At 41.7% G+C, this 23,608-nt stretch overlaps 1 protein-coding gene across 3 annotated transcripts in view; it reads right to left on the reverse strand.

The window, feature by feature from the left end:
- Positions 1–23,608, reverse strand: part of LOC139052368 (5-oxoprolinase) — a 154,618-nt gene that overhangs the window by 98,877 nt on the left and 32,133 nt on the right. For 2 of the 3 annotated variants that reach the window (XM_070529460.1, XM_070529470.1), the window contains 6 exons: positions 20,752–20,840; positions 20,201–20,282; positions 19,948–20,115; positions 18,993–19,134; positions 18,887–18,907; positions 9,054–9,166 (listed from right to left, as the gene is read on the reverse strand). In XM_070529460.1, coding sequence (XP_070385561.1) covers positions 9,054–9,166; positions 18,887–18,907; positions 18,993–19,134; positions 19,948–20,115; positions 20,201–20,282; positions 20,752–20,840 — 615 coding nt within the window. The remainder of the gene's footprint in view (positions 1–9,053; positions 9,167–18,886; positions 18,908–18,992; positions 19,135–19,947; positions 20,116–20,200; positions 20,283–20,751; positions 20,841–23,608) is intronic. The other variant, XM_070529466.1, reaches the window with a different exon arrangement.

Genomic DNA, 23,608 nt, shown 5'->3' on the forward strand with positions numbered 1-23,608 from the left:
CAACAACAAGGCTCTACAAGCCCAGTGCAGATGGAACAACCACACACAAAAAAAAAGGACAAGACGACATGCAGAGCGCAAACTACCAACAAAGGTTTATTTTTCCAGGGCACAGTTTTATACGATCGCACAAAGCCACCATGCATGCACAAATAATTACCTTGTAAGAGGTAATTATTTAATTAACCTCTTAGGACATAATTATTTGCGCATGCGTGGTGGTTTTGTTCAAGCGTGTAAAAGCGTATAAACCTTTGTAGGTAGTTTTTGTTCTGTGTGTGGTCTTGTCCTTCTTTTTGTGGTTGTTCCGTCTGCGTTATGCAACCTGAAGACTCTATACAAATTGAAATGATATGGGACACATCTGATGAAGGTACCAAGTGAAGATATGGATGACAGATATCGAGGCCAGTTTCACCTAGAACTCAGTACTACAAGCAAGTGCTTAGATATTTAATGCAATAGGATTTATAGTGCCAGTCAAAACTGTCACCAAAATCTCGAACAACAATTATGGAGAGCATATGTTTTATGGGAAGACCCAATTGAAGAAACAGAAAATGCTAAATGGAAGAACATAATAGAGGGACCACTAACAACCAAAAAGCTTAATGCTGAGGTCATATGTGGAACGTTTAAGGATGCCCACAAACATAAGCATCTATATATTCTCAGATGCCAGTCAGCTGGCATAAAGAATGGTAGAATACGGAACAGTGCCATACTTGGTAGTATCCCACGAGGATGGAACAAAATTAGTACAATTGCTGTTGGAAAAGACAAATGTAGCTCCAAATAGAACTACTAGCCTGGCAAGGTTAGAACTTCTGGGATCAATGCATTCAGCAAGAATATGGAAATTCTTAAACCAAGAGTTGGAGATGACAAAATAAGTCACTCAAGTGAAGTTTTGGACTGATTTAACGATAGTATTTCATTGGATCACAAAGCAGAAGCGAGAAGCTTTCACTGACAACAGAATCAGAGAAATAAGAAGTATGTTGCAAGAAGAACAATGGAAATATCTGCAGAGTAACGAAAATCCAGCAGACTTCCTCACGAGAGGTATTACTGCGCAGAGGCAACTGCCAGCTGAACTGTGATGGAAAAGACCACAGTGACTGCACAACAATGAGCAAATGCCTTAACGGATGAGTAACCTGAAAGAAAAATCAGAAGATAATGTTGTCATTGTACAGATTGATTGATGTATGGGGTTTTATGGCGCAAGGGCCAGATATGGTCAAAGAGCACCATACACATGGTGATGGGTTTTCAATGAATTGCTCGTGAAATCGAGAAATGTACTTCGAATGGTGGATGTAGCATGGCTGTAAATAGGCCTAAAATCAGTCGCTCTAAATTGCATAATATATATAAGTATTAAAACAATGACAATGACCAGAGATGTGCACTATGGCACTGTCTTGTTACGCACGGATGATGTAACAGAACGTGTAGTGAATGCAGCACTGATGCCTCTACAGGGCCCTTGAATGCAAGGGCCTGGAGACACATGATATGTTAAATGTAACGAACGCAGCAGCAGCCTCTGGTAAGAAGCTGTACTACATAACATTTGGTCGGATAATGTGCAATGCAAGAATGTCATTTAAATAATTTAAAACTGATTTGGTGTCAAATAATGGGTTAGTGCCGAGATTGTGCTGGATGTAATGGGATATGGTGCCAATATACCAAGGGAAAGTGCTTTTTCCTCTCGCATTCTGTTTCCCTACACACCACAATGATGTGGATCACCGTCAGCCTTTTACCACATCTACTACATGTAGGAGGTTCATCACCAGTCAGCAAGAAGATGTCCATACAGCATGTGTGCCTCTTAGTCAACGGAATGCGACATCAGTTTCTTGTAGCTTTATTATAGATGAGGAGGTGCTTAAATGTGGCCTGATTAAGTGAAGTTTATTTGAGATTTGGGAGTCCCACGAGCGTTGCCAATAGTCTCTTAATTTTTTGCGAATTAAAGGTCTCAAATCTATGGTGAGGACAGCTATGGAAGAGTTGGAATCTTTTCTTGCTGTGGATGTGGTGATTTCATCAGCGAGCACATTACCCTCGATGCCTCTGTGTCCTGGCACCCAGCATACAATGACCCATTGATTGCATGCACAAACAGCGCAGAATAGTGTATAAAGATTATTAATTACAGAATTTTTTTGTTTTCTTTAGCAATACTAATGCCTTAACAACACTCAGAGAGTCGGTATATATAATTGACTTGAATAGTTTTAATTGTTTTATGTGTTTCACAGCCGGTAATACTGCATAGGCTTCAGCCGTCCAGATACTTGTTTGCGCATGCAGAATGCCAGAGTCCGAAAAGGACGGATTGACTGCTGCATAAGAAATGCCGGCTTGCGACTTAGATGCATCACTGTAAAACTCCGGGCAGCAGTACTTCGACTGAAGTTCAAGGAAGTGCATTCGAATGTGCATCTCAGGAGCATGCTTACTGACTTCAATAAACAACATGTCACATTCCACGAGCTGCCACTGCCACGGCGGTGACAGCTTCGCTGGAAGCATTAGATGGTTTTCTACAAGTGGGACACACATTTCTTCACCAAGATTCCTTACACAAAGCGAGAAGGGCTCCCTGGCTGTAGGCCAATTATTAAAAGGTATGGCACAGAACACATCGTTTACAGTTGTGTAACAAAGATGTTCAGAATTCAAGTTTACTTTCAGATAATATGTGAAGCTGGAATATGACCTCTGAAGACGGAGTGACCACTCGTTTGATTCTACATAGAAACTTTCTACAGGGCTTGTTCTGAAAGCACCGGTCATAAGGAGGATACCTAGGTGGTGCTCAGGGTCTAGGATTTTTAGCACGCTCGGCATTTCAGAATTATAGATTATAGCACCATAGTCAAGACAAGAACAGACAAGGCTCCTGTACAAGTTCAGGAGACATTTTCAATCACTACCCCACGTTGTGCGAGACAGAATTTTTTAAATATTCACCGCCTTCAAACATTTTGCCTTCAGATATTTAAGTTGAGGGATGAAGGTAAGCTTAGAGTCTAGAATTATTCCCAGGAATTTGTGCTCACTGCTCACAGATAGTTCCTTTCGATTGATGGTGAGTTTTGGTGCTAGTGTTATGCCTCTTTTGTTTGAAAAGAGTACACACATACTTTTGTGGCAATTTATTTTAACGCCATTTGCATCTGCCCATTTAGATCATTTGTTTAATGTAAGCTGTAGCTGTCGTTCGCACATCACAATGTTACATGATTTAAAACCTATCTGTACGTCATCGACATACGCAGAATCAAACCTTGTGTGTGGTATGACTGTATACAGGGAGTTCATTTTTACAATAAACAGTGTGCAACTAAGCACATCCCCTTGCAGCACCCCAGTCTCTTGGTTGGATGTTCTAGATAAAGCATTGCCCACTCTCACACCAAACGTGCGGTTGGATAAGTAGCTTTTCACTGTGTTTAACATATTTCCACAGACACCCATTGAGGAAAGATCTCGCAAAATCCCGAAGCGCCATGTCATATCGTATGCTTTCTCTAAATCTAGAAATACCAAAAGTAAAAACTGCTTATGTATGAACACATCTCTGATATTTGCCTCGATGTGAACAAGGTGGTCTATTGTCGACCTACCTTCTCGGAGCCCACACTGGAAGGGGTCCAGTATTTTGCTATTTTCTAGAAAAGAGATTAGGCGCCGGTTTATCATTTTTTCATACAGCTTGCACAGACAGCTTGTTAGTGCTACTAGCCTGTAGCTGCTGGCTAAGGACGGGTCTTTGCCTTGTTTAAGTGTCGGGATGACTATGGCTTCTTTCCAAGAGAACGGAATATACCCAGCCGCCCACATGGCATTGAAAAAAGATAGGAGCATTTTCAGTACTTCGGGGTGTAGTTATCTAATCATTTCATACATCATGCGATCACCACCTGGCGCCCAGTTGTTGCAACAAGCGAGAGATGCCTTAAGTTTAGCTAAGCTAAATGGTCGATTGTAAGCCTCATTCGATTAGTTTTGTGATTAAGGGGCTGTCTCTCTTCACGTGGAAGAAGAAGGCAACGGTGAGCGCACGCACCCCACGTCGACTACAGTGATTCCTACAGTGATTTCTAGCGGTAAATGTCGGATCGACCAGAACTGGTTAAAATAGTCAATTGGAAGTAGAGAGGACTCTGTGGACACCAGCGTTTTGTTCGTAAGTCGATTTTTCGCCCTTTGAGAGCCAAAAGTCTGCCAGCCGTGGTGCTGATGCACTAACCCTAACGCCAGCCACTAGGCCAAACGAGGGCTAAGGCTTACCGAGGTCCCCGGTGCCGCAGCCTCGGCCGTGCGGCAGCCAACAGGCAGTATGAATATCACCGTGCAAGGTCGCAGCGCCGAAAAGGGCAAGCTCGACGCCACAGAAAGGATCACAGTACTCAACAAATGCAACCTCGAGGAGAAATGGGCATGGAAAGCCAAGCTCGCTTCAGAAGAGGTCAAAGTGATACATACCCTACCACCATCACCAAAGCACGACGGCAAACAGCAAGCGGAGAAATCGATCGCCTCGAACCAAGTCAAGCTTCCAGAGAATGGCTGAAGAATCATTTTCCACCCCAAGGGAGGCATGGTAGTCAAACAGTACGATGGACCAACCCTGACCGAAGCCATACAAGTAACTGCGAAGATTGAATGGAACAAGGCGTGCCAGCTCGTCAAGAACGAGAAGCAAAAAATTTTTGTCTTCTTCAATCCCAGCACGGAGGCAAGAGACAGGCTCCTATGCCTCACACACCTGGACATTGAAGGGAAAGTGCACGGGATGACCGTTCACTTGAAAGTGCCTGACGACTTCCCAAGAGGAGTCATCCACGGAATAGGACTCAACACCTCACTGCAAAAGATCAAGCAGGGGATAGCAGAACATGAGGAGAATCCCAAGGTACTGGAGGTAAGATGACTAGGACAGAGCGAGACCATCATGCTCACATTCACCACCAAGGAGATGCCGAGGAAAGTCAAATGCCTAGGTACCATCCTGAATTGTTACTTGTACAAGAAAGAGTACGATGTATGCTATAAGTGTGGAGACCTGGGACATCGATCCGACGTATGCAAGAGCAAGGAGGAGAAGTGCAGGGGCTGCGGCATCCCTAACCCAACCGAGGGACACGACTGCGACCCCACCTGCAAGCTGTGCGGCGAGCCGTACCCCAACGGCGGCAGAATCTGCAAGATCTTCAGAACCCCATACATGGTTAAGAAATGACAATGGGAGAAGCTCCAGCAACAGGAGGAGGAGGAGAAAAAACTACCAGAACATCGCAGCAGGCGGGACGAAAGCCAGACGCGGGCCACGAGCAAGGTGCAACTCTGGTCCACATCCTTCCTGAGGCTACCGCAGCAGGCCACCACCACCCCGCCCAACAAGCAAGGGGCACCAACCATTAAAAAGGTAGGCTGGGAAGCGGGGAATTCCCATGACTAAGACATAGTGAGGGAGCTCAAAGAGCAAATGAAACAACAACACGATATGATGAAACAGCAACAGGAGCAATGGAAGTTAGTGTTCTTACGTCCGAAATTACAGATGTTCTCATACATTGACTCTATGGGGTACGTAGTGGTGGCGCAAAGCCATCCGAATTATCGGGTGTGTCCCAAAAGTCGGGCGTCGATTGTACGCTGCAAACTCCTCCAGCCGACGACACGGCGTAAAAGTCGATTTGTTACGATCCCTCTCTGTTACTCGAGCGAGCATTAGCGCGACTTTCGTTCCCTTTCAATAAAGTTACAGCTAATTTTCCCTGACAGAAGCAGAAATTCCCTGAGTTTTCCCTGAGTATTTCCAGACTATTCAAATCCCCTGAGAATTTCCGGTTTTCCCAGCTGGTGGACACCCTGGAATCTCATATTAAAGATTGAGTAGAGTTTTAGCTTGGGTGTTAAGGTTTATAAGAAACGTCCGTTGATGCAAAATGAGCAGTCCATTGAAATTCACAGAAACATCACATCAAGGCAGAGACCCGACGACCACAAAAGGACGACAGCATTCTATTTTGAGGGGCTGCAAAGTCTTTGAAGATGAGTATGGACTGCCGAGACTTTGAGGAGGGCTACAAGAGGCATTACTGAGATTTCATAAAAAACATTCAATCGTGCTACCAAGTCACAACAGTTTCACAAAACTGCTAGTGACACTTATCATGAGACGTTACATGGTGGAATCGGGGACAAGTTAACAGAGCTGAGGATCAAGTTTTGAGTGATAAAAGAACGACAAGTCATCAAGCAAATCATAAGAGAGTGTGGTCTACATAGCCAATTCAACTTTAAGGCCTCTGAGACAAGACACACTCCCACTATGAGCTTACAGAGTAAGTCAAGCACAACCAGTCTAAGTCATCTGAATAGATTTTACAGGTCCACTTCAAGCAAGAGACACAAACTCGAAGAACAATATGAAGATATATGTAGTAATCTTTACTTGAGTGGTAACATGAGCTGTACATTTAGAATTTGTACAGAATGTCACGACTCAAAGCTTCTTACAAGCCTTCATACCATTTGTAGCAAGACGAGGAATGTGCCAAGTAATTCACAGTGACAATGCAGCTACCTTCAAGAGAGCAGCCAAGGAACAAAAAGTAGTCACAGGCATATCAGCTGATCCCTCCGTACAAGACTTCATTACCAATCAAAACGTAAAATGGAAATATATCCCAGACGAGACACCTTGATGGGGTAGCTTTTACAAAAGATTGTTTACAAAAGCTTTTACAAACATTGCAAAGGCATCCCTTTGCAATGTCATCAGACGTCGATTACTCAACATAGATGAGATGCAGACCACTGTTAGCAAAGTAGATGAAATACTGAACAACAGACCTCTTACCTACGTTTATTATGAACCCTGGGAGCTTACGCCACTAACATCTGCTGAAATCATAGTTGGTTAACAAAAACTGAAAGAAAAATCTACTCTACAGTGCAGTGACAACTGGAACAATCGTGGCGAGTTAGACATGAAGTTGTCGCTAGATAATGGTGAAGGTGACACGAAGAAATACAAAAGAGCTCAAAGGAACTTGAAAAATGGAGATAAAGTTATTTTTAAAGAATGTCAATCTTGAGCTTTATGGAAACCTTGCATCGTCGAAGAGTATGTCTGCTGCAGACATGAAGCACAAAGTTAATAAGGACGCCACTATGCTCAGTCTTTCCACTAGAAGGATCACCCGGGAAGCTGTTGAGCCCACTACAAGGAGAAGAATGCAAAACGAAGAAGAGAAAGAGCAACTCTGCTTGCCCATGCTTGGATTACAACTATGAACAAAATAAGCAATTCTATACCATATGGCATTGTGGCTTCTCCATTTATAACAATGCATGCCAGTAAGCCCAGTGGAGTGGTCATGCAGCTGTGTCAAGCGGTGCATGACTCCCGCCTACAATTTACATCCTGTTATCTGCAGCCTGCTTTGTGCCCAAATTTGTGCTACACTACCTGATATATGTTTTGAAATGGTTGCATTAAAAGATGACATTTTATTTACTGCACTCTCGAGGAACCAAGGCTTCATACCATAATTACTAGAACGACAGCTATCTACTGAAAAAAAAAAGAAAATCTAGACAAAGCTTTTGCTTCAGTACTTAAAGACACTCAATTCTTCTAACACATTATAACAACTGCAATGTAAAATTAGGAACCACTTTTATGAATTATTCACAAGGCTTTCTTTTCTGAACCTCAAAGTTTGTCCTAAATCACATATTAAGAGCTGATGCAGCATAGATACATATAACAGCTGCACATTACTTACTTACAAGATTTCGTGCTAAAAAGTTGGGGCACACTTACTGCAGGGATAAAATATATCGTCTTTTGCAGCTAAAAAATTTTTTCCCACAGTTCGCCATATCTGTCGTTATTAAATGGAACTACAAAGAGAGCAAAGTGTGTGTATGTGTGTGTGTGTGTGTGTGTGTGTGTGTGTGTGTGTGTGTGTGTGTGTGTGTGTGTGTGTGTGTGTGTGTGTGTGTGTGTGTGTGTGTGTGTGTGCGCGCGCGTGTGCGTGTGCGCATGCACGCACATGCATCTGTGCATGTGTATCCATTTTAATTTATGTTTCCCATATGAAATAATACATTATCTGCCTTTGTAGTGCCTGCTACGTAACCAGCAATTGTAATGGAATTATAATCGTAAAGGCTGAAATGAATAACACAGAATATTAAAAATTACACTGCCATACAACTATGACTACATCACAACATGGCTAAACTGGGTTTGAAGCTCTTTTCACAGAAAAATGACTAATCAACTCCTGAGGTTTCGGGTACAGCTTATAAACAAACAAACATCTAAAAAAACATTTTTCTGAAATAATTGTTTCTATGTTAAAGGTGTGGGTATCACACAAGTTTGCATGGTAATCAGAATTTCAGAATCAGAAACTTTTACAGCTGTGACGTTCCACTCCTGTACAGGTGCTGCGGTTTCGTCACTAAATTGAAGAAAGGGAAGTTTGGGCTTCATTTTCTCCATAATTAAGCAACAATTTTTCCCAAAAAATGAAAATCGCGCTCTGAACAAATATTGACATGTCTGCACAGTGCAAAAGACGAGGGCAGAAGAAAGGTCACAACACAGACACTGAGTTGTGTCCTTTCTTCTGTCCTCGTCTTTTGCACTGTGCAAACATGTCGATATTGAATCACCAACTCGCCCAAGCTTCCACTTGAAAAAATACTAGTCAAAAGTGATATAGTGTTGCCCTTTATGTATTATCTCTTTAAATAACACTGGTTTAATGCTACAATTCTTAATCCTACAACAGAGGTCAGGACAAACACTACAAAAGTTGGTATACAATTAGTTCCATCCCAACCAGACAGCTGTGCCCGTAACAAAGATAAATAACGAAAATCATTTATCTCAGTGAAGCATATCTTACAACCCAGACATGTAGCAAATGCAAAGAGCTGGTTTGCATCAACGTGTGCCTTATTAACCAACATCTTGCACCAAGGTAATCGGAGACATTTCATACCAGTTATCGTCAATGATGATAGCAGGACCATTAATGATATTGCCTGCCAATAGATTTTTCAACAGGTACACAGGAGTTTGGTGGTAGCTGTCTTCAAAGTAGCACTGCACAGTCTGAAATTAACAAATAAGTTTTATACATTTGCTCACGGTAATGCTATCACAATCTGTGCCAAGCAAATAGACGGAGCAACAGGGTGGAAGGAAATAGTGAATAAAGTAACCAGTAAGCCAGACCACATTAACTGCAATGCTCAACCATAAATTTTCTGGAACATTTTATTAACCTTTCCGGATCTAATCATGACAATGTATAGTGTTGTTTTATCTCAAGTAATAATTCTTCCAACATTTCATTTCAACGAATCATCTGGTATACAGCCACAATAAGGAATTTAAAAGGTAGTTTTACCTAAGGCATGAAGACTATATTGACATAATAGTGCTGCAGAAACCCTCAAGGTGGAGAGAAGTAATTAATAAAGGGAAAATGAGACATCCACCCAAATGTAGCTAAGTGCTACAAAGGAAACTCATACGAGTTCCTTGAAAGAAAAGCTTTGCAGTTGAAGAAAAATTTGTCCTGGTCCGGGACTCAAACCCAGGACCACTGCCTTTCCGGGGCAGCCACTCTACCATTTGAGCTAACCAGGCGGCTAGCAGATGGCAGGCGAAGTCAGGTGATGTCAGGTGAAGTCAGGAGATGGCAGGCGAATTTTGGCAGGTGAAGTCGAAATTCGACTTCGCCTGCCATCTGCTAGCCACCTGGTTAGCTCAGATGGTAGAGCAGCTGCCCCGGTAAGGCGGTGGTCCCAGGTTCGAGCCCCGGACCATGACAAATTTTTCTTCAACTGCAAAGCTTTTCTTCCAAAGAACTCGTACGGGTTTCCTTTGTAGCACTTAGCTACGTTTGGGTGAAGCATATATTGCTTAGTTCTATTAGAATTGTTTCTGGCCCCCTAGCAGCACATTTGTAACACATTTTTCATCTATAACTTATTTAATGGATACCATCTACACATCAATCTAGTTCAAGAAATGGCACAGCACCTACCATGTGATAGTGAATGTATCTATATTCCTGAAGCAATGGAACAACTTTCCTAAGACATTACGGAAGCATCCTCAGACAATTTTTTTTTAATAGAACATGAACGAGAAACATTTAACACTCAACATTCTTGCTAACTTCATTTAGCATTTTAATTACCTACAACACTCACCGTTTAACCAAAATGTAAAAAGTTAACGAAAATACACTGTACACAAAGAGTTGATAACTTGGAATAGTCCAGCAGTATAAAGAAATCAATGGTTTTAACTCTACTGAACACATCAATACAGACTCAATATATTGAAAGGCATGTACACATAAGTGCAAACAAAAATCTTTAACAAATGTTGATGACATTAGATATGCTGCAAGTCAGGCCTATTGGTTGTTCATAGTTGAGAAAAAAACAGCACACAAATTATACTACCACCTTCTTCCTTCTTCCAGAAGGAAAAAAGAGAAAAAAATTATTGCAGTATCAAGCACACAGTCCCATTCATTCCTTGTGCCAGGGGAGTTGTCTACAAGTTGGCATTATCCTGTGGCACACTGTGCATCGGTGAAACTGGACGACGCATTAATGAAAGATTAGGAGAACACTAAAGATTACTTGGGTCAGGTTCCCTTGATAACCTCGTTAAACATTGTCGCACATGTGGCAAGAATGATAAGAAAAAGATCTAATGCAAACTGCTCTTTGACAAAACAACAATCCTATTCAGGCGCAGGGATCAACTCATGCGAGAGCTCATGGAAGCCTTCCATATGCGTATCAACGGAGATAAATGCGTCAGTCAGACGTTCGTCCGCTTCTCTGATGATAACCTTGTTTTGTTCTGTTTCGATTTTCCTATTTATTCGGTTGTGCAATAGGAATAAACTTCAATTGCGAGTTAGCACTCGTCTTTGTCCTTTCTCGCCTTGTCCTTGTGTCTCCACGCAAACTTTTTCAGTATACATTTCAACCAACTAGCCCAACTATCTGCTCTCCTTTCTTAGCAAATTAATACTTGTTCATGTAAAACAAGGCCTTTACTTGTTGAGCCACAGTGGCTGCATTTCAATTGGGGCAATATGCAAAAACACCCATGTACTTAGATTTGAAGCACATTAAAGAACCCCATGTGGTCAAAATTTCCAGAGTCCCCCACTACGGCATGCCTCATAGTCAGATGATGGTTTTGGCACATAAAACCTCATAATTTAATTTTTTACTTGTTGAGGAAATGTGTACGTGGTTGACCTACATATGTTTTTTTCTGTATTGAACAAGGTACTCGCTACATAGGCTATTGGTCCAACTGTTTTTGTACCCATCCCTTGAATTGTTTAAATAAAGCTCATTTTTTAGTTATTGATTGTTAAATTGGTTGATTGATCGATCGATCGATTGAAATGTGCACTGATACTGCTCTCTTTCCTAACACTATGCGCAGTTCTTTCTCAAAATAACAGCTCATTCTCAGACAGGTCACTCACACTTGTCGAAGGCAGGTCTACAGCCAAAGTCATAGCAATGCACACCAAGACTCTGAACTGTGTAATTAAATTATAAAGCTGATCTTTCATAACCGAAAACATTGTTTTTATTAGCGCCTTTATAATGTTAGTCACACAATTCAGGGTATAAAAGAGCACTTCCATAATGTTAATCATGCAGTTGATGGTCATAATGGTATGCAGCGCCCCCATGAGCATGGCTGAAATCTACCTTACCACCTTCACCAGGTCTGGCACCTCACCAGGTCTGGCCCCTCACCAGGTCTGGCCATTTTGAGCTGACAAGCGCAGAGCATACAATGCACGCCAATGATTGTGTTTGGAAAGAATTACATCGCTACACACCACAGAAAGGTCTGAAATTTCAATCTGAACACCATTTTCCCTTCTCCTCGCAGCCGCTGTGCTCCAAACTAGACCAGACAGTGACGTACTCGCGTCCCGGCGCCTAGGTACTCGGGTCCGCAGAGTGACGTCGCTCGTGGTGACACGTGACTTCGAGAATGATTCAAGGCACCATCTGTTATTTGTGTGATCTGTTGCTTGAATTGACAAATTGAAGTTTAGAGAAACAATAAAACACACAAATGGAATGTCTGCATGTTTTTTGTTATACTTCACACCAAAGCAAGAGAGATGTACTTCTGCTTCGTCTGCTTGTTCACACAGTCATGCAGTCACGTGCACAGGTACTGAAACTATGCCATTTTCTACCATGTTCCAGCGCAATGCTCTGCAATCCGCTTGTTCTGCCTCAGTATTCGTGTAGCACTGAATTATATTGCTAGTCATGTTTCCTTGTGCTGTCGTGTGCTGCGCAAACAAGACAACAGCTCGCACGCGACGCCGCCAGCGGAAGTGCATAGCGTTTAAAAAAAAAAAAAGCGAGGAGAAAAATAAATGAAGGCTGGGCGTATGACGTATGCGTCATGCAATCCTCGAGGTCCGGTATGGGAAAACGCAGGGAAGAAATTTTGCTTGCGGAGGCTAGACAGGGAGAGTGGAGCGAGCATCTTGCTTGACAGTGGCACCCACCTACTGAAATCATGGGTATGCGGCACTTAAATATTTCTATCTCGGCTATTAATGAGCCAATTTGAAATTTTTTTCGGCAGAATGCTCCCTAGAGGACATGGAACAACTTGCAGCATATGACCAAAATTTGCTATGGGGCCTGGTGAGGAGCCCTTTAAAGGGGCCTTGTGCCCCAAATTATGCACATTGTTTTTATTCCATGTTTGATTACTATAGGACTTGACCATGGCTACAACGCCGTTGAAAGCACTGAAATCAGAGCATCTGACATTTTAATTTGCTCCTGAAATCTGTTTCTGTGCTAACTGCAGTGTCATAAATCAACAACTTTCTGCAGCAAATGTGAGCCATAGGCACATGGCTTATGCTGTTCGTATTGATTGGTTGGGTATGAAGAATACAGTCTGTGCATTTATGCTGTACATAGAATGACAACCCCAAATATAGAAGACGTTTTATGCTTTTTAAAGCTACAAAGAGGACACACATTTGTCAAATATAAAGTAATTTTGTTTGAAAAAGACACTAGGTGAGCTGTTCAACAGTCTACACCCGAAATAATGCAAAAATAAGCATTTGCATGTAGCACATACATGTGTAAAGCTGATTCCGCATATTTCTGACAAACATCCTATGAATGTTTATACAATTTACTGCACCTGAGAGGGTGTATTTGCAGACGCCTTAACTAGATGGCACCACCACATCCAGTGAGGCTCAGGATCACATCCAATCACACTCTCATCTAAATCGCATCTCATCGTCTGCACTTGCTGCTAACCTGTACTGAGAATTCGACTTTACCCATATTAGACGTGACAAACACAGCTTTGTTAAATACGATGAACCTTTATTGTGCAGGGCAAGTTATTGTAACCATGGCAACAACGTCGTCAAATGGCATGGCTGGCACCACTGTGGTTTGACGGTAGGAAGGCCACAATGGGAAGAAAGCTTCTGGCACTAAGGGACGTAAGCTGCGTTTTGATTGGAATCAGCATAAGTGCTCGCCTGGTAAGTGAAATGCAGAAGGGTATGCTTCTTTCTGTTGGCTGCTTTTACTTTGAGTCTGTAAGTTAAATAACTTTTGCTTGACCTTGTCCATTCTCATAATTCTATTTAAATTCACCTTGTGATAACATAAAATGGTCACAGGTCTCCCTGAGACCAATATGTAGTTGCCTCTGTGCAATTGTGAAATTACGTCAGTTATCACAAAAAGGTAAATAACTGCAGTCACTGAAATAGCACAGGCTAGTATGAAGCTGCCTGTCCATTGCCCTGTCTGAAAAGGAGATATCATTCTTGTGAATAACTATTCATGGGAGTAATATCAATATAATTATTTTTTGGTGTACCGTACAAAACCATTTTAAATACAGATGCTTGTTGAAAATACAGCACGCTGTTTGTGTCTTGCACATGCCCTTAGCTTTCAGTCTTCATTCCTGCCTATAGCATGTTGCCTTACCATTAAATTTTGCCAGAAGAGAGAGTAAATTAGAAGCCATAGTCATAATAAATTGATACGAGGAAAAACAATTGCTTACAGTTAAGCACTTAAAACATCCTTCATGGATAAGCACTCTTCAACCTTGAATATATTATTATGAACTACAAAATGCTAGCAATTTAAAAAACTGAGCAGTGTGGAATATTAGTGCTAATAGGTAGAAATGCCATAACTGACAAAAAAAATCTTAACAACTTCATTTGCTCAGCATTCATGAGACAAGAAAGGCAACAACTTAACTTATCTAAGGAATTATATTAACAAAATCTTGCTGTAGTTTGCAAAACATCACAATTAGTTTCATTAAGGTAGGCTATTTGCCATTACAACACATTAAAGGGCCCCTTACCAGGTCTGGCCATTTTAAGCTGACAAGCACAGAGCTTAAAATGCGCGATAACGATCGTGTCTGCAAAGTATTACATCACTGCGCGCCACGGAAAGATCTGAAATTTCAAACCAAACTCCATTTTTGGTGATAGGTTTCGTGGCAAAAAAAAAAAAAAAAACTTCCATGCACTTTATCTACACTAAGACAACAGCTATCACAGCTTATTTTTCAACTAACACCAAACGCGACGTGTTTGGCGCGGGTGCGGCAGATAAGGCACTAGCTCAATCACAATGTTTTTCTATATTTCCTTTATTTCGTTCTGGATAACTCGGAGGGAGCCTGTTCGAGGGTGCTGCTTTATGATCAGGGTGAGAGCGCAGTCACGCGGTATTCTCCATATTTCTAGGGGCTTATTTATCAGTCGGAAAAAAGTTAGTATGTAATTAGTACGTCACTAAAAATACCGCAGTTAGATGTCCCTTGGCTGTGCCATCAAATGCCTCATTGATACTTTGATAATTAGATAGTTATGTCTCAAGTTACATAATTAATTATAATTACCTAATTAAATCATGTCTCAAGTTAGATAATTATTTAATTACCTAATTAAATCTCAGTAACGGAAAAAATACTGGCAGCCACTGCATTGTAAAAGGTTTTCTTCGAGTAACGCAGTCATCATCATCATCATCATCATCAGCCTGGTTACGCCCACTGCAGGGCAAAGGCCTCTCCCATACTTCTCCAACTACCCCGGTCATGTACTAATTGTGGCCATGTTGCCCCTGCAAACTTCTTAATCTCATCCGCCCACCTAACTTTCTGCTGGCCTCTGCTACGCTTCCCTTCCCTTGGAATCCATTCTGTAACTCTTAATGACCATCGGTTATCTTCCCTCCTCATTATGTGTCCTGCCCATGCCCATTTCTTTTTCTGGATTTCAACTAAGATATCATTAACTCGCGTTTGTTCCCTCACCCAATCAGCTCTTTTCTTATCCCTTAACGTTACACCTACCATTCTTCTTTCCGTAGCTCGTTGCGTTGTCCTCAATTTAAGTAGAACCCTTTTTGTAAGCCTCCAGGTTTCTGCCCCGTACGTGAGTACTGGTAAGACGCAGCTGTTATAAACTTCTCTCTTAAGGGATAATGGCAACCTGCTGTTCATGATCTGAGAATGCCTGCTAACGCACCCCAGCCCATTCTTATTCTTCTGATTATTTCCGTCTCATGATCCGGATCCGCAGTCACTACCTGTCCTAAGTAGATGTATTCCCTTACCACTTCCAGTGCCTCACTACCTATCGTAAACTGCTGTTCTCTTCTGAGACTGTTAAACATTACTTTAGTTTTCTGCAAATTAATTTTTAGACCCACCCTTCGGCTTTGCCTCTCCAGGTCAGTGAGCATGCATTGCAGCTCGTCCCCTGAGTTAGTAAGCAAGGAAATATCATCAGCGAATCGCAAGTTACTCAGGTATTCTCCATTAAATCTTATCCCCAATTCTTCCCAATCCAGGTCTCTGAATACCTCCTGTAAACATGCTGTGAATAGCATAGGAGAGATCGTATCTCCCTGCCTGACGCCTTTCTTTATTGGGATTTTGTTGCTTTCTTTATGAAGGACTACGGTGGCTGTGGAGCCGCTATAGATATATTTCAGTATTTTTACATACGGCTCGTCTACACCCTGATTCCGCAATGCCTCCATGACTGCTGAGGTTTCGACTGAATCAAACGCTTTCTCGTAATCAATGAAAGCTATATATAAAGGTTGGTTATATTCCGCACATTTTTCTATCACCTGATTGATAGTGTGAATGTGGTCTATTGTTGAGTAGCCTTTACGGAATCCTGCCTGGTCCTTTGGTTGACGGAAGTCTAAGGTGTTCCTGATTCTATTTGCAATTACCTTAGTAAATACTTTGTAGGCAACGGACAGTAAGCTGATCGGTCAATAATTTTTCAAGTCCTTGGCGTCCCCTTTCTTATGGATTAGAATTATGTTAGCGTTTTTCCAAGATTTCGGTACGCTCGAAGTCATGAGGCATTGCGTATACAGGGTGGCCAGTTTCTCTAGAACAATCTGCCCACCATCCTTCAACAAATCTGCTGTTACCTGATCCTCCCCAGCTGCCTTCCCCCTTTACATAGCTCCCAAGGCTTTCTTTACTTCTTACCCGCCGCGGTTGCTCAGTGGCTATGGTGTTAGGCTGCTGAGCACGAGGTCGCGGGATCGAATCCCGGCCACGGCGGCCGCATTTCGATGGGGGCGAAATGCGAAAACACCCGTGTACTTAGATTTAGGTGCACGTTATAGAACCCCAGGTGGTCGAAATTTCCGGAGTCCTCCATTACGGCGTGCCTCATAATCAGAAAGTGGTTTTGGCACGTAAAACCCCATAATCTAATCTTTCTTTACTTCTTCCGGCGTTACCTGTGGGATTTTGAATTCCTCTAGACTATTCTCTCGTTCATTATGAATGAATGAATGAATTTTATTTCTCCTGTTTACAACAGAAAGGAAGCAGAAGCTAAAGGCCATGTGGCCTGACGAAGGCTTCTGCTCCCGCAACAATTCGGCACGCAGGCCGTACGCAGCAACATGTATCATACATACATACTGAAATCAACTGGAATAGTCACGAGACAATATTGTTTTCGTGAAACAAAACATGTATACAAGAAATATGAGAAACGAACAGGATACTCAAAGTACGATGCATTTTGTAAGCGAACAACCACAACCAAAGAACAAAAGAAACAAAAGACTGACAATTTATAGTGTGGTTCTAATCAGACGAACTCAATATTGTTCAGGATGAGAAAATGTTTGAATGATTTATTCGAATATTCTATAATTTCATCTTCAAAATCACGTAGGCGGTTTAGTAGTGCAGGTGCCTGGTAACTGACTAGTTGTTTTCCGTAATTGGTTCGTATTTTTGGTGTTCTCATGTTATGTTGTCGAAGGCTGTAATGCGGATTGGTGGGTACATTCAAGATGTACTGCGATTTGTTCTGTTTAATGTATTGCAGCAACTTGTAATAATACACCTGGTTTGCCTTTAACATAGAGTGTTTTATAAAATATGGTGTGGTTCTAAAGTTTTGTACAGGGCCATAGTATCCCTCGAATGCGCGTAGGACTCTTTTTTGTAGCACTATCAGTTTATTATAATTTTTTTGCGAAGTAGTGCCCCAAATTAAAATACAGTAGGTTAATCTAGAATAAAAGAGTGCGTAGTATAAAGAACTTTTCAACCATGGAGGGACCAGAGTACTGAGTCTGTATAAGCAGCCAACAGTTCTGCTTAGTTCGATAGCAAGTTTGTCAATGTGCATGTTCCAGGCCAAATCCTCCTGGAACCACACTCCTAGAAATTTTTGACATTATCGTTGTGGGTGCCACTGATACTGTATAAATCTCTATAGAACTCCCCAGCCACTTGAACTATCTCATCCATATTAGTATCTACCTCCTATAAGGCAGTGCTCTCCTTTTAAATCTTGTTGCATGACAGTTAACTTGGACACCCTGTATATATTTATGACCTTTGCATGCAAGTGCCGATGTTTCCATCCCTAATAAATGTTTCACATTATTAGAAATGTGTTTTTTTTTTGTTCGTGAGTCATTAGCATTGCTTACTGGAAAGGGAAGCCATACTGAGACACAACATTCACGCACATTTCACACGCCATTGATAAGACCCTGCCGAAGGGGTCACTGAAGTCTATAAGTTCTTTTTTTCATGGTCAAAAAAAGCACGCAAAGCAATTTGAAGCATGGTCAACATACAGCAACATATCCATTCTCTAGGCATAGGCTATCCACACTTTTAGAAATAATTTTTAATTGGCTACCTCCATCTCTTTCAAAAATATAATAAACTTTGTCCTGTGTGTATATCTAAATATATTGTGTATGCACACGGTGGTTACAGCGGAAATTTAAAACAAAGTTGAAGTGAGAAAATACGAAGGAGGAAGCCGCCGCTAGTGCTTCTAATGCGCGTGTCCTTCAAGTGTGAGGATTTGCAGAAATAAAGCGAAAGTATGAATTAAAAGCCGTGCACGTCCGCGCCAACAATGATGGAGTAAGCTATTAGCGCCAGTAAAATTTCAAGTGAGAAGGTGTGTCTGGCGGGGGGCACTCAGCCACCTCCACCCCACCCTCGGAAAACTTCGGAGGAGGCTCGAGCTCCAGAGCCCCCCGTAGTAGGGGCGTATGACCCTGCTAGTACGTGGCACACCTAAAAACACTGTTTGGAAAGCTTTATAAGGATACATCCTTTAATACTAAATATATAGTACCCCTTTCATAGACAGTGTTGCAGCGATCATTTAATATGTTAGTAATTCTTTATGTTCACACAAACATACAGTTTGCTACTTACAATGCCCTGACTCTTTGTCACCTGTAAATATAAGATACCAAGCACCTACTATGATGTAAAGTTAACATTAAATCAGACTGAAACAAAACAGTGTCATGAACGGCACCTGAATGGGCTGTGGCAACTCCTCTTTTCCAGGATCAAGGAACTCACTCTCTGGCAGGCATGAGCGTCCCACAGCTCGGACACGGATGTCATCAACAATTATGCTGCGCCCTTCCAGCACAAAGCCAAATTCCCGCTTGTACCTACATCCCATTGCAAAAGGATACAATGACATTTCTCACTAGCATGGGAGGAATATCAAACTAAGGAATTTGATTTCTATAACTGCTCGTACTGCTTTTATTGAGCTGCCTTCATATAAATTACTGTACAAGCAGAAAAGAAAAAAGAAATTGACCAAAGGCCACACATGCTTTGTTAAAAAATTGAAAGACTAATGCTCCAAAGTAAACAAATATTCCATGACAGTTCAGCACAGACTCGCTACTAAAAAACACCCAAGCATGCTGTAATAACTACACAGCCTCATTACTGGCATAAAAAAGGCAGATAATGTTGATTTGCTAAGTAGCTTTCACCCAAAATTATTTGGGTGAAAAAATATTTTGTTTTTTTTTTACATAAATAAGCAACCTGCACAAAAAATTTCCTTCTAATACTAGAAACTGTACAAAGGGAGAAATTCGAGTTTACTGACATGCCCATGACTTCTGCATGTCGAGCACATTTCAGAGATATTCCACTTATTCAGTTGTCAGAATGCCTACACTAACAATACTGTGAAGGATTCCTGTGAGAATCACCTTGCATAATATGCATTTGTCAGCATTCAATGCATAAGGAAAAAAAGAAAGGGGGTGGTGCTCCAGTTTAACAAATTGCCAAGCATGGCACACTATTATGACTTATCCTGTTACCAGGCTCATTCTTTCTACATTATCTTCATTCTGTTCAGTGCATTTCTCCCTTCTGTGGCTGCATTTAGCAGAATATCCTAAGATGCTTAAATAATATACAACAATGTTTGCTCTTAAGACAAACAAATATAAACTAACCTTGCCTTGAAGGACATTTCAAAATCTCCAAATGTGGAGACAGCCTGCTCAGCAGTAGAGCCAGAAGATGTATTCATTTCACTCTTATTGATGTCAGGTGGGCACATGAGGGCACAATCAGTCCGGTCATAGCGCATGTGAAGAAAAGGCTCAACAATAATGTTCTGCCTGGAATCAAGAGGATATTATAATTTTAACATATTTTTACCCATGACCAGCTAGCAACTATAGCATTTAATTTGTGTGGGCTTACTTTTCAAAACCTTGACGACGAAGGGCTTCTGTGCACTTCATACTCAAAGCTTTGATTCTGGCATCAATCATAGGGATGTTTCCTAAAAAACAGTAAAATTATCCTTTGCTGTGAATTAACCAGGCATTATTTTCACAAGACAATTAGAAAGCAAAGACAGAAGGCAAAGTGCTATGCATAAGATTTACCAAGTGTTGGCACAGACTTAAATGATGGAGCGATATGTTCCTGAATACCTGATGACTCCAAGCTATCAACCCTCAGTAAAAATAAAGATGCTGTAAAATAGGCATGTGGTTAATAGGAATTCCAAAAGTACAAGTCCAAGTGTACATTTTTAATTACAACATTAAAAAAACATAAAAAATTAAAATCTTTCTTTTTGTATTACTATAACATATAGAAGCAAGTTAAAAGTAAAAATAATTTTTTATTTGTTTAAATCTGTTTAAAATCCTTTTCTAAAAAGACAATGCATCTTTCTATTCTACATTCTGGCCACCAATATTTTTGAATTGCACATTGCAAATGAAACACCACAGTGTTCTCACCAGCAGTATATTTCATAGCACATGGCTCTTGAGACTCTTCCACAACATCAGCAAGTGCCATGCCATAGGCTGATAATATACCTGCATATCTAGAAAAAAAAGAAAGTGTGTACATACATACGAGGAACGTTCCAAAAGTAAGTTTCATCATTTTTTTTAAAGAGATGGTACACCAGGTGAAACAAACAATCACCATAAGAATCCACGCCCATTGCTGGTTCAAAGACAGAAGAAGCGGTCAGTGGAGGAGAAATGATGCATGCACCGAGCACCGAAGAAGAGAGAGTAGCAGCAGATCGGTGTGCCCAAGTTTACTAGAGTACATATCATGATGGCAGACAGACGTGTGCTGACAACGTAGTCGCCAATGGAAGTGTGTGCTGTTATCCGGTATGAATGGACACCTGTTCCCTGCATTGAAAGCCTCACTCTCAAGGCGTCACTTCCAAAACAATGCTGAGGTAAAGCAGGCTGTGCGACAATTCCTTGCATCCCAGGGCACTGAGTTTTACCAGAGTGGTTTCTTCAAACTGATTGCATGCAACAACAAATGTCACAATGTCAGTGGCGGCTATGTGGAGAAATAGTGCAAGGTGTATAATTCATGATGCCATGGTGTATTTTTTTTTTTTGGCAATAAAGTTTCCATGTGAAAATAAATGAATAAACTTTCTTTCGAAACGTCCCTCATACAACAGGAAGTAGAACCTCTGTGGTATAGGCATGGTTACACAGCAAGTAACAAGATGCTTTTTGACTGCATGTATGTAATGCTACCTAGTGTGGGGATGCGCGACCCTCGCGCCTCCCCTGATGTTTTTCCCGCATAGCGCGTCTTCTGTGGTCCCGCTTCGCCGCATGGCCTGCGTGACGTCAGCGCGGTCGATGTGGTTGAAGTGCACTCCGAGAGATGGCGCGAGTGTTGCGCTGCTAACGCCACGAGGTTACTTGGGCGCCGAAAGGAAGGCGCTTGCTCTCTTGGGGTTGGAGGCAGCGAGCAGCACGGACGTGCCGCGCGTGCAGCGCCGCTCTTTCCCGGCGGGTCGGCGCGCGGCGGGGGACATCTCCCACGTGCGCGGCGACCGATGCTCCTGCGAGACTGCCTCGCGAGGCCGCCTTCGAACGCGCCACGATTCGCGTGACTACACACGCGAACGACCAGGCGTTGGGATCCAGCATGGAGCGAACATATTCGCTCGCGAGGACGCGGTGAGTCGGACTTCTAGATTTGTCGCGCGCCCATCAGCATGTTTTGTGGATAGCAACTCGGCTAGCAGGCATTGATGTATGAAAGGTGCAATAAATGCCCCTGTGATTGTTTGCACTACTGTGTTGTCGTTCCTTTGTCCCAAGAGTACAATGTGAGAATCCCCACATCAGACCCCACACTAGTAGCCTGTCAAGATGAACCATACAAAATGTTGTGTATCTCACATTTCAATATGTCATGTATTTTAAATGTTCATTGCAGAAACAGTTCCCAAAGTAATTTCTGTGCGCCGTGACCCAACGGCAGATCACAACCCATATGCTCCAGGTGCCCTGAGAAAATGTTTTTTGATTAGTGCACCACTGTTACAACTATAATGTGCCAAAGGCCCGTTCTATTACTATTCATGGTGGTCCTAATTGACTGGTTCCCAGAATGGGGCCAGCTGTACACCACATTATCTGCATACACATTCCAGCACACCCTTAAAACTTCTAACTCAGAGATACCTTCAATGGTTGATTCTAAGCATAGAGGACCTCTCATATATATATATATATATATATATATATATATATATATATATATATATATATATATACAAAGTTTCAAGGAGATATTGTGAATTGTTCGTTTACAGCATCAGTTCTGAAATCTAATTCACTGCTCGAAAAAGTGTTTCAAGGCCTCAATGTCAGTCTGAAAACTTCCTACAGTTCCCTCAGTACACCTACAACTTAAAAATTTCTCCAGCATATTTCTCCCAAGATGAACTTAATTCCTACAAAGTTTCATCTTGATATGTTTGATAATTTTGAAATTGCACTGTTGGACACTGCATAAAGCTTCAAAGCACAATTAATACACTTTAACTATCTCCCACAGCATTAATAATTAGTCCACACACTCATAAAATTGCCCACAGATCCCATTTGATATGCCCAACATTCCCTTGAAATTTCATTGCTCTCGTTCTAATATGTTGTATACAGGGTGTCCAAGTGAATTTGGACCAAGATTTGAAAAAAAAAAACAAGAGCTCTAGAGAAATCGTACCAACTGCATAGTAGCCGTGTGTACTTTCAGGCAGTATTTTTTTCATCACAAATTATTAATTAATTGTTTTTAATTAGTGAACATTTTAATTATTGCTTGAATTGCAAACATATCAATTCCAAAGTTGTAGGGCACCTCAAATAACCTCCGAATCGAGCATTTGTTTTGTGCTCAGCTTTGCCTTGTTGGTTTTCCCGAGAAAAAACAAAAGTGCACGAAACATCCAAAATACGAAACAGATACGCATGTGCACGCCGCTACTCAAGCGCTCCCAAGTGAATAGCCACAGATACACGGCTTTACTAGTGGTGGCAGCTTGATACAGGGCTTCACGCTATGTGATGGTCGTAGCATCATGAGAACATGCCGCTGACGCATTGGTAAGCCTAGCGGAGCCATAGAAGGGAAGGGGGGGGGGGGGGGATTTCGAAGCTGGGAAACCATATAGACGAACTTGGGACTGTAATTTTGCACGCTCATCTTGTTCTGTAGATAAGCGCACCCAAAACGTGTGTTCCTTTTGTTCCCTTTACCAACAGAAACAAACCTTGCGCAGGCTATGTCCATCTAATACATTTTGGCAGATCTGTA

The sequence above is a fragment of the Dermacentor albipictus genome, chromosome 1, assembly GCF_038994185.2.
Source record: "Dermacentor albipictus isolate Rhodes 1998 colony chromosome 1, USDA_Dalb.pri_finalv2, whole genome shotgun sequence".
In the NCBI taxonomy this organism is placed as follows: domain Eukaryota; kingdom Metazoa; phylum Arthropoda; class Arachnida; order Ixodida; family Ixodidae; genus Dermacentor; species Dermacentor albipictus.